General features: G+C 44.7%; 1 protein-coding gene across 3 annotated transcripts in view; it reads left to right on the forward strand.

Moving 5' to 3' along the window:
• The window catches only part of vps13d (vacuolar protein sorting 13 homolog D), an 88,460-nt gene that overhangs the window by 15,119 nt on the left and 59,637 nt on the right, over nt 1-13,704 (forward strand). For all 3 annotated transcript variants that reach the window (XM_080496590.1, XM_080496592.1, XM_080496591.1), the window contains exons 5-12: nt 3,854-3,934; nt 6,044-6,160; nt 6,684-6,788; nt 8,369-8,539; nt 9,807-9,907; nt 10,025-10,193; nt 11,985-12,086; nt 12,169-12,358. In XM_080496590.1, coding sequence (XP_080352716.1) covers nt 3,854-3,934; nt 6,044-6,160; nt 6,684-6,788; nt 8,369-8,539; nt 9,807-9,907; nt 10,025-10,193; nt 11,985-12,086; nt 12,169-12,358 — 1,036 coding nt within the window. The remainder of the gene's footprint in view (nt 1-3,853; nt 3,935-6,043; nt 6,161-6,683; nt 6,789-8,368; nt 8,540-9,806; nt 9,908-10,024; nt 10,194-11,984; nt 12,087-12,168; nt 12,359-13,704) is intronic.

A 13,704-nucleotide genomic window follows, 5' to 3' on the forward strand; every position in this document is an offset into this window, starting at 1 on the left:
GAACCAGGTCTGTGAGCTTATTGAGGTTGGTCGCTCAGATCCTGTCTTGGGCAGCACTGGCCAGTCTGGGAGCCATGCACATACCAAGAGTGCAGAATGTGGATGTGGACTTTCTGTCCTGCCAGGGGAGTAGGTTTCACCTGCCAATGGTAGACCAGGTTTGGCAGACCTTCAGCAGGCCAGAAGTCGGCCGTTTTGCTTCCATGGAGTCGGTGCTTCATTTATAAGCTTGGGTAATGTATGAATTCGACCAACATAAGTTTTTACATAAAAACACTTGTTTCTTTAATAATCAAGACATCTCAATGGAATATACAGGGAAAGTGTATCTCTTCATACTCATCAATAATGGAAGGAACAATATATTTTTAAAGTTTGTTCTTCATAACAGAAAAAAAAACCCAGAGTTGAATTAACTCCCACAGTGTTTATTTGAGGCCGACCGGGCTTTTTGCTGTGTTGGTCTGAAATGAATTTGATGGTATTAAAATTGGAGCTGTCACACCCTACTATCCTACTACCGTACTACTACGTACTACATACTACATACTGCCACACCATAATTATTGTATTAGTCACTTTTTCTACATATATATTTTTTTAATAACATGGTAATGCATGTCATGTATTTTTATTATATTGATCAATAACAAATCAAATTCTGTCCCTGTTCCTCCTCCTCCTCCTCTTCCTGCTCAGGTAACTTTTTTCTGACCCATAAAAAGATATGGAACTTCTGGATTAGAAAGTCAAAATAATCAAATAGGTTGTTTTAGTTGAAGTTGTTTTTATGTGTTGAATTTGAGTGAGTTTTTAATATGTTCCGGTGACGATCTGAATGTTGACGGAAGTGAAACATTTTATATGACGGATAACGAGGAGTTTCCCTGACTACGTAATTCGGGGAATCCCGAGGAATTACGCAATGCTATCCAATCACAATGCATGCTTTCCAGGTAAGACACAGCGCGTCACTGACCAGAATGCAAAACTTGAATTGGTAAGAAAATAGTGGCAGCGATCTTTACCTATATCAAGCGTTATCCCACGCGATCATCGGCGATCACATGAGACTCATGTGATCGCGCTCTCGTAGTGAGAAATGGCCGCACCCAGTGATGGAGTAATCCGTTGGTGACACCAAATTATTTTTGCCGAAAAAAAACGTCAAAATATCACCAGTAAACCGGTTAACAAATCAACCAGTGAGCGCAAAGCGGCACATGTAAACATCAATGGAGGGTTTATGGCCGATGAAATAATTTTGTATTGCGGGCAAGTGTCAGGTCTAAACCCCTGAAATAGGTAAATAAAGAGAAGACAGGAATCGAGGAAACAATCAAAGCACTTGCTACAGCAATGGAAGACACCGAGTTCACCTCTCAGAGCTCGCTCAGACGTCTTCACAGTATGCTCTCTGCCTGCCTTCTTTATTGACAGCTCAGTGGGCGGGTACACAAGTTGTAAAAACACTGGTTCAAACTGCTTCCTGGGGTCTGTCTTACAGGATCGTAAAAACACAGCTAATTCAAAAGGGGAGAAACGGAAACAATTAACAGATAAAGCTCATGTGAGGTGCAGGGGCTGCAGGCCGCGAGCACTCAAAGGTCAGCACAGAATTTGCACAAGCATGAAACAATGATAATGAAGTATTTTCCCAACAGCAAGTCAAGAGTGACGATCATCACTACCAATCAGCGGATGCCAGTGCCGTCGCTCCTCACAGATGGATTCCACCATGCTGGGTGTCTCAGTGGAATGGTAGCGGAAAACGGTTCCCAGCCGTCGCGGGTTCTTTCCGTACAATCCACAAATTTAAAGTTGGACAGTGCGAAAATCCACCCTGCCCGACGACAAAGTGTGATGGAACGGCACCTAATGGCTCCAACATGGCACCCGTCCATTGTGCTGGAGACCCTGTGGATTTAGCCCTTGTACCAGGCAAACCTGACATGGCTCTCTTTTGGCAATGGCCTCAGGTCGGCGTGTAGGAGAACTGCAAGCCCTATCCATCTGGTGCCTGAGGTTGGGCACCAGATGGCTCGAGAGTGACCTTGCGGACTGATGCATCTTTTCTTCCCAAGGTGTTCACCTCTACCAGCAACACTCAACCTCTCCAGTTGGCTCGTTTTGTTAGTACACAAGCCTCTGCTGACCCCCTGTGTCTTATCCGTGCACTCGAGGTGTACATACAGATCAGCAACGTCGGGCATGCGCAAGTCTGATCACCTGTTTGTGTGCTATGCAGGCCATCGGCGGGTTCTGGCCCTCTTAACACAACGCCTTTCCCATTGGGTTCTGGAGATTAGGCAGGCCTATGTCTCACAGGGGCGTCCACTGCCAGCTGGTGCACACCCTCATTCTTCGAGGAGCTTGTTGACTTCCTGGGCTCTATCAAGTGGGGTCCCACTGGACGGAGTCTCTGTGGTGGCCTTGTTGACATCGTAAATGACGTTTGCTGGGTTCGAGAAAGTGAATATGGTGGTGTCCAACCCATTGGAGAGGGTTCTGGGTCATGGTTTTCTCCTGAATTGGTGATATACTCCTCCTTGTCTTTGTTGTTGCACGTCATCCGGTGCTTAAAGCACCGCCTCTGACGGTCTGATGGGATGAAATGGAGCGTAATGTATGCAACTACAGTTCTATGGATTCATGATGACTGGCAGAGTCTTGGACTTCACTTATATAGCACCTTTCCGCTTAGAGCAGCCCCAAAGCACTTTACACGAATCATCACATTAACCCATCTACACACACACATTCACACACCATTGGAGGCTGCAGCCGTGCAAGGCGCTGTCACTCCAATGGGAGTAGTTTGGGGTTCAGTGTCTTGCCCAGGACACTTTGGCATGTAGGCAGGCAGAGAGTCTTCAGTCCCTTGGAATCCTTGTGTGCTTGCGAGAAGTTAGGGTACTGAGCTTCAAGTGTGACGTGACTATATTGAGCAGGGGGGCCCAATCCTTGTCCTCAAGGGCCCCTGACCTGCATGTTTTCACTCTCTTCCCTTCTTCAGCATACCTGAATCTAATGCTGATGTCACCAAGGTTGTGAAAAAGCCCAATAACGAGCCCCTCATTGCAATCAGGTGTGTTGCAACTGGACGAGACCAGAGAACCAGGGTTGAGCACCCCTGATAGACTCATCTGAGCCCACCGGGAGGTTACAAGTGACTTTGTTGTCATAATATTCTCAATCTGCGTATGCACAAGAATGATCATCCAGTGCTTAAAGCACTGCCTCTGGTGGTCATCTGGGATTCATAGAACCGTAGTTACATATGCTACTTTCGTTCCTATCCCACCTCAAGATGTCCACAATACCAGAAATGGACAATGCAAAGTGCCTCAGGAATTTTTCTGCATCTAAATCATCCTGCTGACCACTGGCAGACCAGCCTGACTGGTGGCTGACAGGCCATCTGCACTGCTTTCTGCCTGCAAGCGCCTTGCTGTCCGGGATCATAATGTTTTCTTGTGAATAAAGGAGTGATTAAAAGTCTTTAATCTTTAAGTCTTCAGTCCAGTTGTTTTCTCTGTGAAAGTGCTTTGAGGGGACTGGTACTTCCGATGCTGTACAAATCAAACTGAATCCACTTGACATCATAGGTGAATCAGTTTGAACAAACATGCTCAGAGTTTGTAGAGTTTGTTCAGGAAGAATCTGGTCACAGCCTCATTGAGAGTTTTGGAAATCTTTTCCATTTGCAGATTGTGTTAATACTTATTAAAGGGATTTCTCATTATAGTTCATGTTATCTTCAAATGTATTGTTTTATACAGATGACTATAGTCATTTTCCAATCTTGTGCTCAGCTGAGGTTTTCTAATGGATCGTTCCTCTGACTCCACAGAGCGAGTGTGAGCAGAGAGGAGAATCATATTGGTACTCTGTTACTGCCTCTGTGGTCACCAGGATCGTGGAAAACATTGAGGTGAGATGTCCAACTCAAGAATTCAACTACATTTACCAGAAGGCTGCGCAGGATCTCATAAACACGTGGCCATTTATGTGCATGGAAATATATTTTATCATAGTTCAGTCAGCCTTTGAGATCTGTGTGTTGTACATGTTATTGCCAAATTGATAAATATGCAGTGTATTGTATAGCCCCAATTAGATCTGTTTTAGCTGTTGTAGGTGTTACGTCCCCTTTGGTGACAAAAGAAAGTGATTCATTAATGATTCCAAGCCAAGACAAAATGGCTGTGGATGAGGTTGGGACTTGGGGTTGTGCCCAAAAAATTATAAATACAATTAAACCAGGCCTTGCTCTCCTTCACCTAACATCAAACAACTTAAACAAAAAGCCTGGCTCACAGTAGTTAAATCAAAGTAAATACAATGGTGGCACAAACCCAACAACCTAATGTTAACAACAGAATACCTACGCGAGTGAAAAGTGTACAGGGTACCCCAACTTACCTAAAGCCTCGTTTCCACCGCACAGAAAGTGCAGGGAGGAATGGAGCGTTACGGCAAAGTGTAACTGGAGCCAAATCCGGTACCAGTTTCCACCGCAGAAAGGAGCTTAAAAAGTAGGCGGGGCTTAAGAGCTCCGCAGATATGCGACGTTACAACACTCGTCTCAGCCTGGCGGCAGATCTGGATCTTATGAATCCTCTGTTTACATTCTCCTCTTGTTTAGTTAACTGTTATTTTTTGCAGCTGCAACTTCCGTGTTGGTCCTGAGAGAGCGAACGCTCCGGCGACTTGCCCAGCACCTGAGCTGTCTGGCACAGAGCCGTGCCGGTGCGCTGCTCCGGGACACGGGAGCCTTTAGCTTTCTGCTCAAACGCAGGAGCAGCCGCTCCGGCGCTGGTAGTGCTCCTGCAGCTCTGCGCCGGAACACGGAGGCTCAGAGCGTCTCTTTGCATCGCGTCCACGGTCCGTCCCCGTACTGCGCCTTCTGCTCAACGGCGTGGCGATGCAGTGGCACTGACCGCGCTTGAACAGGACGCCGACCTCCTCGGCCTCGCGTTTAAACAGAAACCACAGATGCGATGCAAAGACAGACCCGGCACGCTGACGCTATGCTGCAAACAGAAAGCTCCGACGCGATGCAAAGTCCCGAGCCCCGGTCTCCCCCTGCCTCACGTCCGCTCTTTCACGACCAACATGAAAGTTGAGCACCAAAGAAAAGAAACAAAAAAAACAACCAGAGCAAAGCTGACCACACTAACAGCAGAGGATTCATCCAGCCAACATATTAAAATATTGAAGGCGTGTAGAAAATCACTGACCAATCAGCAGACGGCTTCTCAAACTCACACCCGTTCCATGGTCCTGGTACCCCGACGGAGGGGGGGGCGGAAAAAAGACCGCCTTTGGAGCGGTTGTTTACAGAAAATCACAAATTCCTGCGGTGGAAAAGTGAACAGTAACGGACTATACCGGTCTATTCCCGCACTTTTGAACAAGTGTTCAACTCACACCTCAAACCTACAAACTGCTCAGGGAGACGTCAGAGAGACCAGCGCTCCACACACACGCCCAACAAAGACAAACTAAAGACGAGCCTCTCGCCCCGGCTGGAGCGGTCCTTTCATCAGGACGGCCGCTGGCCATGATTGGCCAGTTCAGGAGACACAATACGAGCCACAGGTGCAGGCGATTCTCTGATCACACCTGAGAGCAGATAGAGGAGGAGGGAGGGAAAATAACCCCCCCACAAACCAAGCTTAACTATTACATGCTGGGCATGTAACAAGTTGTTTTGATTGTTATATTGTCTTTTTAGCTGTTTTTTTCTTTTCCTTTTTAGGTGTAGGTTTAGCTGTTTAACTTTAGACATTTGTAGCTATTTTCCTGTGAGACGTTTCTTTATTTGATTTTAATCGGGATTATTTTACCAAGCGCAGATTTTGGAAACTCAACATTCCTCAGCTGAAGTGGAAAAACAAATCATACACAGCTTTTACTATTCAAACTTCATTACCTTCATCTGGAAATTATTTTCCTGTAGTTAAGCCTGTTTTTTTTTTTTTTTAGATCGAATCTGTTATTTGTATGTGTTAAGCTGGTTTTCTTCCTTCTGGGTCAGCTGAAGATCCAAGACGTGCATCTTCGCTTTGAGGATGACTTCTCCAACCCAGAGAAACCTTTTTCTTTTGGAGTTTGCATCAACAACGTTTTTGCACAGAACCCTTCAAAAGACACCGTGAGTACTTTCTATAATGAATTCAAATGTTTACCTGTAATTGTTGCTGAAAACGAAATGCATACATAGAGACGCACCAAAATACATTTACACATACTTCTACAAACCGTGTGAACAGGACTTCTTTTGGGAAAATGTATGAATGAGTTATTTGTTCTCTTCTGGTTTTTTTTTTTGCTGCTTTCTGAAACTTCATATCAATTACATCCAGTGACATTTGGAAAGGTCTTTCTGAGTGTTTGCATGATGCACACTGACACCAGACTGGACACCTGCACACATCTGTATTGAGTTGAACAAATATAGTGTTTACCTCAGTCATTGATAAACTGCAGAGTGATCTGACTCACACCGCTGGTGTACATGTAATACAGTTTAAAGGTCAGTTATACAAGGGGATGATCTCATGATGGCTCTGGAGCTATACAATCCAGTTATTGTTATTAAAATGTTTGCTGTGTAGGTGGCTGGATTTGAGTATTTTAATGGGTTAATGGAAATGTGGATTCTCTTGTATTTGCAGGCTCAGAAGCTGCTCAGACAGAAGCAGTTGGAGATCCAAGACTTCAGTGTGTACTGGGATACAGAGTGTGAGATACTGGGGAAGCTGCCCACAAATGAGATCCAGGTCAGTCACAGTTTTCGGCTGCAGCACAGTGGAGCGGTAAAGATTCTGTTTCCACACTGAGTGCCTTCAGGAGCTCAGGAAATGGGTTTTAATGGTCAAACACCAGGGAAATGAAAGATGGAGGGGAGATGCAACTTGAGACGTAAAGTTCTTATCAGTCCAATAAAAAGGAAAACTTAGATTCACAGAAAGAGGCATGCTCATGCTAGCAGAGCAGCTGGTGGCCAACTTGTGTTAGTCTCTGCCAGAGACTGTTTTTGAGCTGTGCAGTCTGAGCTGCATGAAGGAACCTGGATCAGCTGCTTCTTCTCCTCCTCCTCCTCCCAGTTTCCAAAACAAATGACAGTCGGCATTATGTTGTTTTACAGTGTCATGTTATTTTTCCCCTAAAATAATTGACCTGTCAATAATAAACATGGGTGTGTCGGTGACGAGACCGATGGAGGTTGGAAGGAGGAAGGAGACTTGGTTGTGGTTCCACAGCTCAGACGACGTGTCACTTCGTGGAGGTGCAAGAGGAGAAGCTGCAGCCAGCAGATAAACAGGATTTCCACACCCACTTCTGCTCTCTTATCACTGCGTATTGCAGCGCTTCTCAAATGGTGGGGCGAGCCCCCCTGGGGGGGCGTGGTGGGGTGTCAGGGGGGGCGTGAGGCAGGCGTGACTTTCAGTATTAGTGTCTTTATTCATGCTTGAACGATAAAAAAAGGGCCTCCAGCTCATTTTATTAATTTATTTTGATAATCAGGTGATTGTATGCAGAATGCTGGTGCCAGCAACTCATACAGTGGTTTATACAGATAAATAAATAAATATTATCAGGTTCTCAATGGTCGTACAATTCAGGGGGGGGGCCTGAAAAAAATGATGTGCTCTAGGGGGGGGCATGACAGAAAATAATTGAGAACCACTGGCGTATTGTGTCTGCTAAGTCTTGGGTGTGACCTCGAATCAGACATTTGCTCAACGTCTTCAGTTCTCACACTTTCCTTCATCACAGGGAGTTTAACTGTCGGCTTTCACTCAAATTTGATTATTTACACTCATTATATTTTAGAACTTTACTGTCTATTGTTTAGAGGTGACTCTTTTTGGAAATCATTCATTTAGATACAACTTTACATTTCTTTCATTTGAATGGATGCAGATGACAAGATCAGCTCAGGACTGATGATGGCTTAAACCTTTATCTGTCAGGCCGCTCATGTCTAAAATGAAGGAAGGTACTACTTAAAGTGGCGCTGCCTCATGGGCTGAATTACGCTGCCACATTGTGGACTCAGACATGTAGACATTCTGGTGCAGATGCCTGAAAAACTCAGGAAAAGTACCTCTACTCTCTCTACTGCATCAAACACGGCTTCAGCTCTTCATGACATTCTACTGCTTTTATTCTTTTTTAAAGAGTAGACGTCACAGATTGCGTGACATCCACTCTCTAAAGTAAAAACTAGTTTTACCAATGACTTGTTCCTGCTCAGGGAATCACTTTCTGGCAGTGGTGTGAAACGTTCTGTGAGGATTGAAGTTATGCGTTTCAAAGCAGTGGTTATAGGATGTGATTGTTTCTCACTTTGCAGGAGGCCCTGACTCGGTGCATGCAGAGCCGTGAGCATCACTACATCTTTGAGCCGGTGTGTGCGTCTGTGCTGCTCAGAAGAAACACCTCCAAAGAGCCACTGAGGTCCCGACAGACCCCCCGGATCGAGGGCCAGGTCCAGCTGGAGCCCTTGTCCCTGCGCCTCTCCCAGGTCCGTGTGGAGTTGTTCAGCATCACAAGCAACTATTTTATAGAAAATATTAATCACAGTGAAAAATCCATGAGCAGGTTAAAACACATGTATTTGTGTTTATGTGAATCTGTTTTAACCACTGAGCAGGGAAGACAAACTTTAAATGGGGATGATGGGTAATAGTAGTAGATGTGGTGGAAAGGTGCGTTTACACTTCAGCACCATGAGTTACGAATATCATTTCTGTGTCATTTCTGACATAATGCATCTGAATAAGGGTCTGAAATGAGCGTGTTGGTGTGTGACATTCATGATATTCATGGAGCATATTTTTGGCTGCCAAAAAATCTTCCAAGAATAACAAGAGTCGACTTGATACATGACGTTCGAAACTGAGCGTGTGGATTAGTTGTGATGCGTATTGATGCAGCGTGACAGAACGCGCTCCCCTGCCGCATCACTCCTCTCCGTGTGATGAATGATAGAAAAGAGACAACCCCAGTATCGAGAGCAATAATAGTCACAACAATCAACATTTCTTGCTCCAGGGCAGAGAGTGAAGTCACCCGACAGCTCGTTCATCAATCTGCGCCGTTCTTCCCTCTGCTGCCCGCTTTTATTTGCAACGTTGAAGTAGGCGGTTACTTTCTTATTTCATGATACAACAAAGCAAGGTTAACACTGGATCTCAGGCCTGTGCGTGTGTGTGTGTGCATAAGTACATTTCTACGTGAGCTGATCAGCTAGGAATTCCCTAAGATCAGATATTCCTCAGAGACCTTGAAGACGCCTCAGAGCGGCGCCGTTAAAATATCTTCTCATAAGTACAAGGTACAATGACTCGTGGCCTGGCAGGCGTAAAGCAGCCAACAACACAAACATGCAGGAATCAACCATAACTTGCAAAATGTTAATTCCCATTATACCAAGTAGTAATCTTTAATATAAAGTACAAATTTACTTATCGGCAGCTCTGGCATTTCTCTGGATCTGGAGCGATGTGAACTGCAAGGCAGCTGATGGTAGAATTAGTGCGCAACGCCGCACAACAATCTTGGTGACCATGCGTAATGAGTTGTGACGATCCGCCACTGTTTGGTGCTTTTACTTGTGACGCGTGATGAGGGCACGCCTCTGTCCTGACTCTGAAAATTCAGGTCAAAATCTGGATCCGCAGTCAGGAATTGAAATTTGTACCTTTCCTGACTTGTTGTCATTTTGTGTAACTGCACCTGAAACGTTGTGTTTTTCTGGAGCTTCTCGTGTTTTTTGTTCTATCATGTAGGTCCAATACCAGCAGATCATGGAATTTCTTAAAGAACTGGACCGCAGAGAGCGAGAGCTGCATTACAGGAAGTGGAGACCCAAAGTTGCCATTTCTGGGAAGTGAGTTCACACATTTCTACTCCATGAAACGTCAACTCACCGTTTCAAGATGACAGGATGACACTCTGTATGATAATATGTGGACGAGATGTGATCTGTCACTGGTTCTGCCTCCAGCTGCCGACTGTGGTGGATGTTTGCTATTCAGGCGAACCTGAGCGAGATTCAGGAGCAGCGGAGGAGGAACAGCTGGGAGTTTGCTCTGCGGCGAGCTCAAGACGCCCAGAAGTACACCAGCCTGTACTTCAGGAAGATTAATCAAGCCCCGCTAGATCCTCAGGAAGAGGTGCATCTCTGTTCAGTGTGTGTGTCAGTCAGTGCAGCTTCATGTCCTGAATAAGGATCAAAGTGTGATTCTCAGCAGCACAAACTCTTTGTTTCAATACAGGAGCTCACAAATGTTCCAACTTCAAGATATAACATCTAATAAGACATAAGTCATCTACACTGTGTGCACAATTATTAGGCAAGTTGTATTTTTGAGGATTCATTTTGTTATTGAACAACTCCAGTGCTCTCGGTCGATCCAAAATGTTACTGAATCTAAACCTGAATGTTTAAGAAAGTAAAAGTGAGGTTTTGTCTTTAAGAGAATATATTTATGTGCACAATTATTAGGCAACTATTCGTGTGCAGAATTATTATGCAACTAAATGAAAAAACACATATTTTCCCATCTCACTTGTTTATTTTTCATCTGTTAAAGTGAGAATGAATAAAACCAGTCAAAATGTACAAATAACCATTTCTGACATGTCAAAAAAACAATCAGTGACCAATATAGCCACCCTTCTTTTCAATCACTGTCACAAGCCTTCCATGCATGGAGTCTGTCAGTGTCTTGATCTGTTGACGACCAACGTTTTGTGCAGCAGCAACCACAGCCTGATTCCCTTTAGCGTAAATCTCCCAGTTCAGCAGGGCCCAAAGGTTTGCAATAGGGTTTAGGTCAGGGGGAGTCATTATTTTTTCATCCTTGAGGCCTTTCCTGGCAAGCCCTGCAGTGGAATCCTTCGATGCATGTGATGTAGCGTCGTCCTGCTTAACAATCCTGGTCTTCTTGAAAGATGCAGACTTCTTCCTGTACCACTGCTTGAAGAAAGTGTCTTCTAAAAACCGGCAGGAGGTTTGGGAGTGGATTTTGAGACCCTCTTCAACCTGAAAAAGTCCAACTAGCGCATCTTTAATAATACCAGCCCATACCAGGATCCCACCTCCACCTTGCTGGTGTCTGAGTGGAAGTGGAGCTCCGTGTCCATCACTGGTCACTGATCACTGATCCGGCCACGGGCCCGTCCATCTGCTCCATCAAGAGTCACTCTCATGTCATCTGTTCATAAAACCTGTGACAAATCTGTATTCAGATCTTTCTTGGCCCAGTCTTGATGTTTCACATGCTCCAATATCTTAGCAATTTCAAGAGTGCTGCATCTCTCTGGAAGACTCGTTACAATTCGCCTGAGGAAGAGAAGATGCCTAATAATTATGCACACCTTGATAATGGAAATTCTGACTGATGGCGTGATGAAATATATTAGCCAACATTAAAACAACATTCTGCCAATGATTAGAAAAGTGATCACAATATTGAAGTAGGCATTTATAACTTCTATACATGGTGGGATCATAAGTGAATGTATAACAGGGACAAGTTGAAAAGAAAACACAAACAAATATAGTTGAATATATAAGCTTAATAAAAAAGAACATCTAAGAAATGCAGCCAGTAACATCATCATACGCATGAATCCGTTTTCTGTCACATAATCTGAAAAGCTTCCGGACAAGCCTGTTGGACTGAATTGAATCCGGTTCAGCTGCACCAGTGGGTCTTTGACAGTTCTGATGACTGTTTGTAAAACTACAAAGGGACGAGTACAGAGGAGCAGTCGACACGAAACGCCTTGTCTTTGTAGTGCTGCAGTGAAGGAATGACTTTATCTGGAGACATGAGTAAAATGAACGTTGGACTGTTTGTATGTGGATACGAATACTTTACATCATCAGGTGATGGACCACGACTTGACTTGGTCCATTGTGTTGATCCGTTTTTAAACACACTTCCCTTCTCACTCAGGTTGAGCTGGAACGAGTCGAGGACGAGCAGACGATCGAGGAGCTGCAGAGTCTTCGAGAAATCGTTCACGACTGGTTCAGAAAGCAAGATAAGATTGCAGAGGTAAAATTGTGGTATTTTGACCTTCAAAAATGATTTTGTGTGCCACATTGCAGTTTGCAGTCAACACACATTTGTCTTTCAGAATGTCAGAGAGCCAAGTACAGACCCCACGTCCTGCTCTCCCACGACTTCCATACCAAAGAGTGGCAGTTCTGGAATGGTGCAGTACCTGCAGTCCTGGTTCCCGGGCTGGGGGGGCTGGTACAGAGACACTCATGATCTGGACAGACCAGAGGAACTGCTTCCAAGTCCATCCTCCTGGGATATTCTAGGTCAGACAGTCACCACAGCCCTCCACACAGTCAGGAGAACATTTATTGTTATTTCCATCATTTGTGTGTCTGCAGCTTCCAGCAGCCTCGTTCGCAGAGGTGGAGAAGTTTAACTTGTCTCATTTGCATCATTAGGGTCTGTAGGGATTCCTTACCTCATAAGGATCACTATTTATGTTGTGCTTGGCTATCAATAATGATTAATAATGATCAAAGATAGTTATTAATTATGTTATGGAAATTGAATCTGATCTGTATCAGAACCTCGGAGCTCCACCTGTCTAAACATGAAATGATAGCCAATTCAGTTCTATCAGTCTCATAAGATATACTAAACAGTTCATCAGGAATTTGAATTAATAGTTACATTAATTACAATTACCAGAATTAACAGTAAAGCTTGAAGGATTTTGGAGTTCTTGACACAGAAGAGGTCGACATTTCATTCTCCTTTGTGCTCATTAATAAAACAGCAAGTATGATTCCAAACATTATATTTATTTACAATGAAAACAAATCAGAGAGCGAGAGAGAGAGAGAGAGAGAGAGAGAGCTCAGGAGAAGAAGATGAAGTTGATGTTTCAGGAGTCCTTCTTTACAGCTCCTAGTTGTTCCTTTTGTTCAGACTGAGGATCTGGTCGCTCAGGTCTGTGATGGTTTTCCTGCTGGTTGAGGAAAACACAAAGAAGTTCTGTGAGGCGTCGTTTCCCTGGTCCGTCCTGGAGGAACTGGTTGGTTTTCCTGGTTGATGGGAGATCAGACTCTGGGTGCTGGTCTCTGGATCAGGGAAGGTCTGACCCTCGTGGTGGGTCAGCAGAGGAGTGAAGGCCCTGGTTGCAGGCCTCTGATGTTAGCTGGATGCTAACGCTGGGTGAGCTGCCTCCAGCAACCCTCCTACTCGGGGTCAACTCACTGCAAGAGAGACTGTGAGATTGGTTTTGCAGGCTTTTGTTGCTAGTGTGTGGATTCGAAGGTGTCGAATCCTGAGAGTTTCAACCAATCAGTGACTGGCTGAGTGCATGGGGGAAGAGTCTTTTCAGCAGAAAGCGGGGGAGGGTCTGCTGTGGCCAAAGGCCCCCCCCCACTGGGTGTGATGGTCAATCACATTCCTGGGTCCAAATTCATATGTCATGACTGTGTATCATGACATATGAAAAATTGTCTTTCCTTAGAATTGAACCAACTTTCTGTGGTGTGGTGAGATCCCAACAGGTCCGAGCACTGAAAGTACTGAAGGACCCGATTGAAACCGTCGGGATAATTATTGTTATTTGTCAGCCTGAATGGAGGCTTTATTGAGGACCTTAGCATACATAACTTTTTGTGAAACTTTGCACACTTGCCAG

This window comes from Blennius ocellaris (assembly GCF_963422515.1).
Source record: "Blennius ocellaris genome assembly, chromosome: 5".
Classification (NCBI taxonomy): domain Eukaryota; kingdom Metazoa; phylum Chordata; class Actinopteri; order Blenniiformes; family Blenniidae; genus Blennius; species Blennius ocellaris.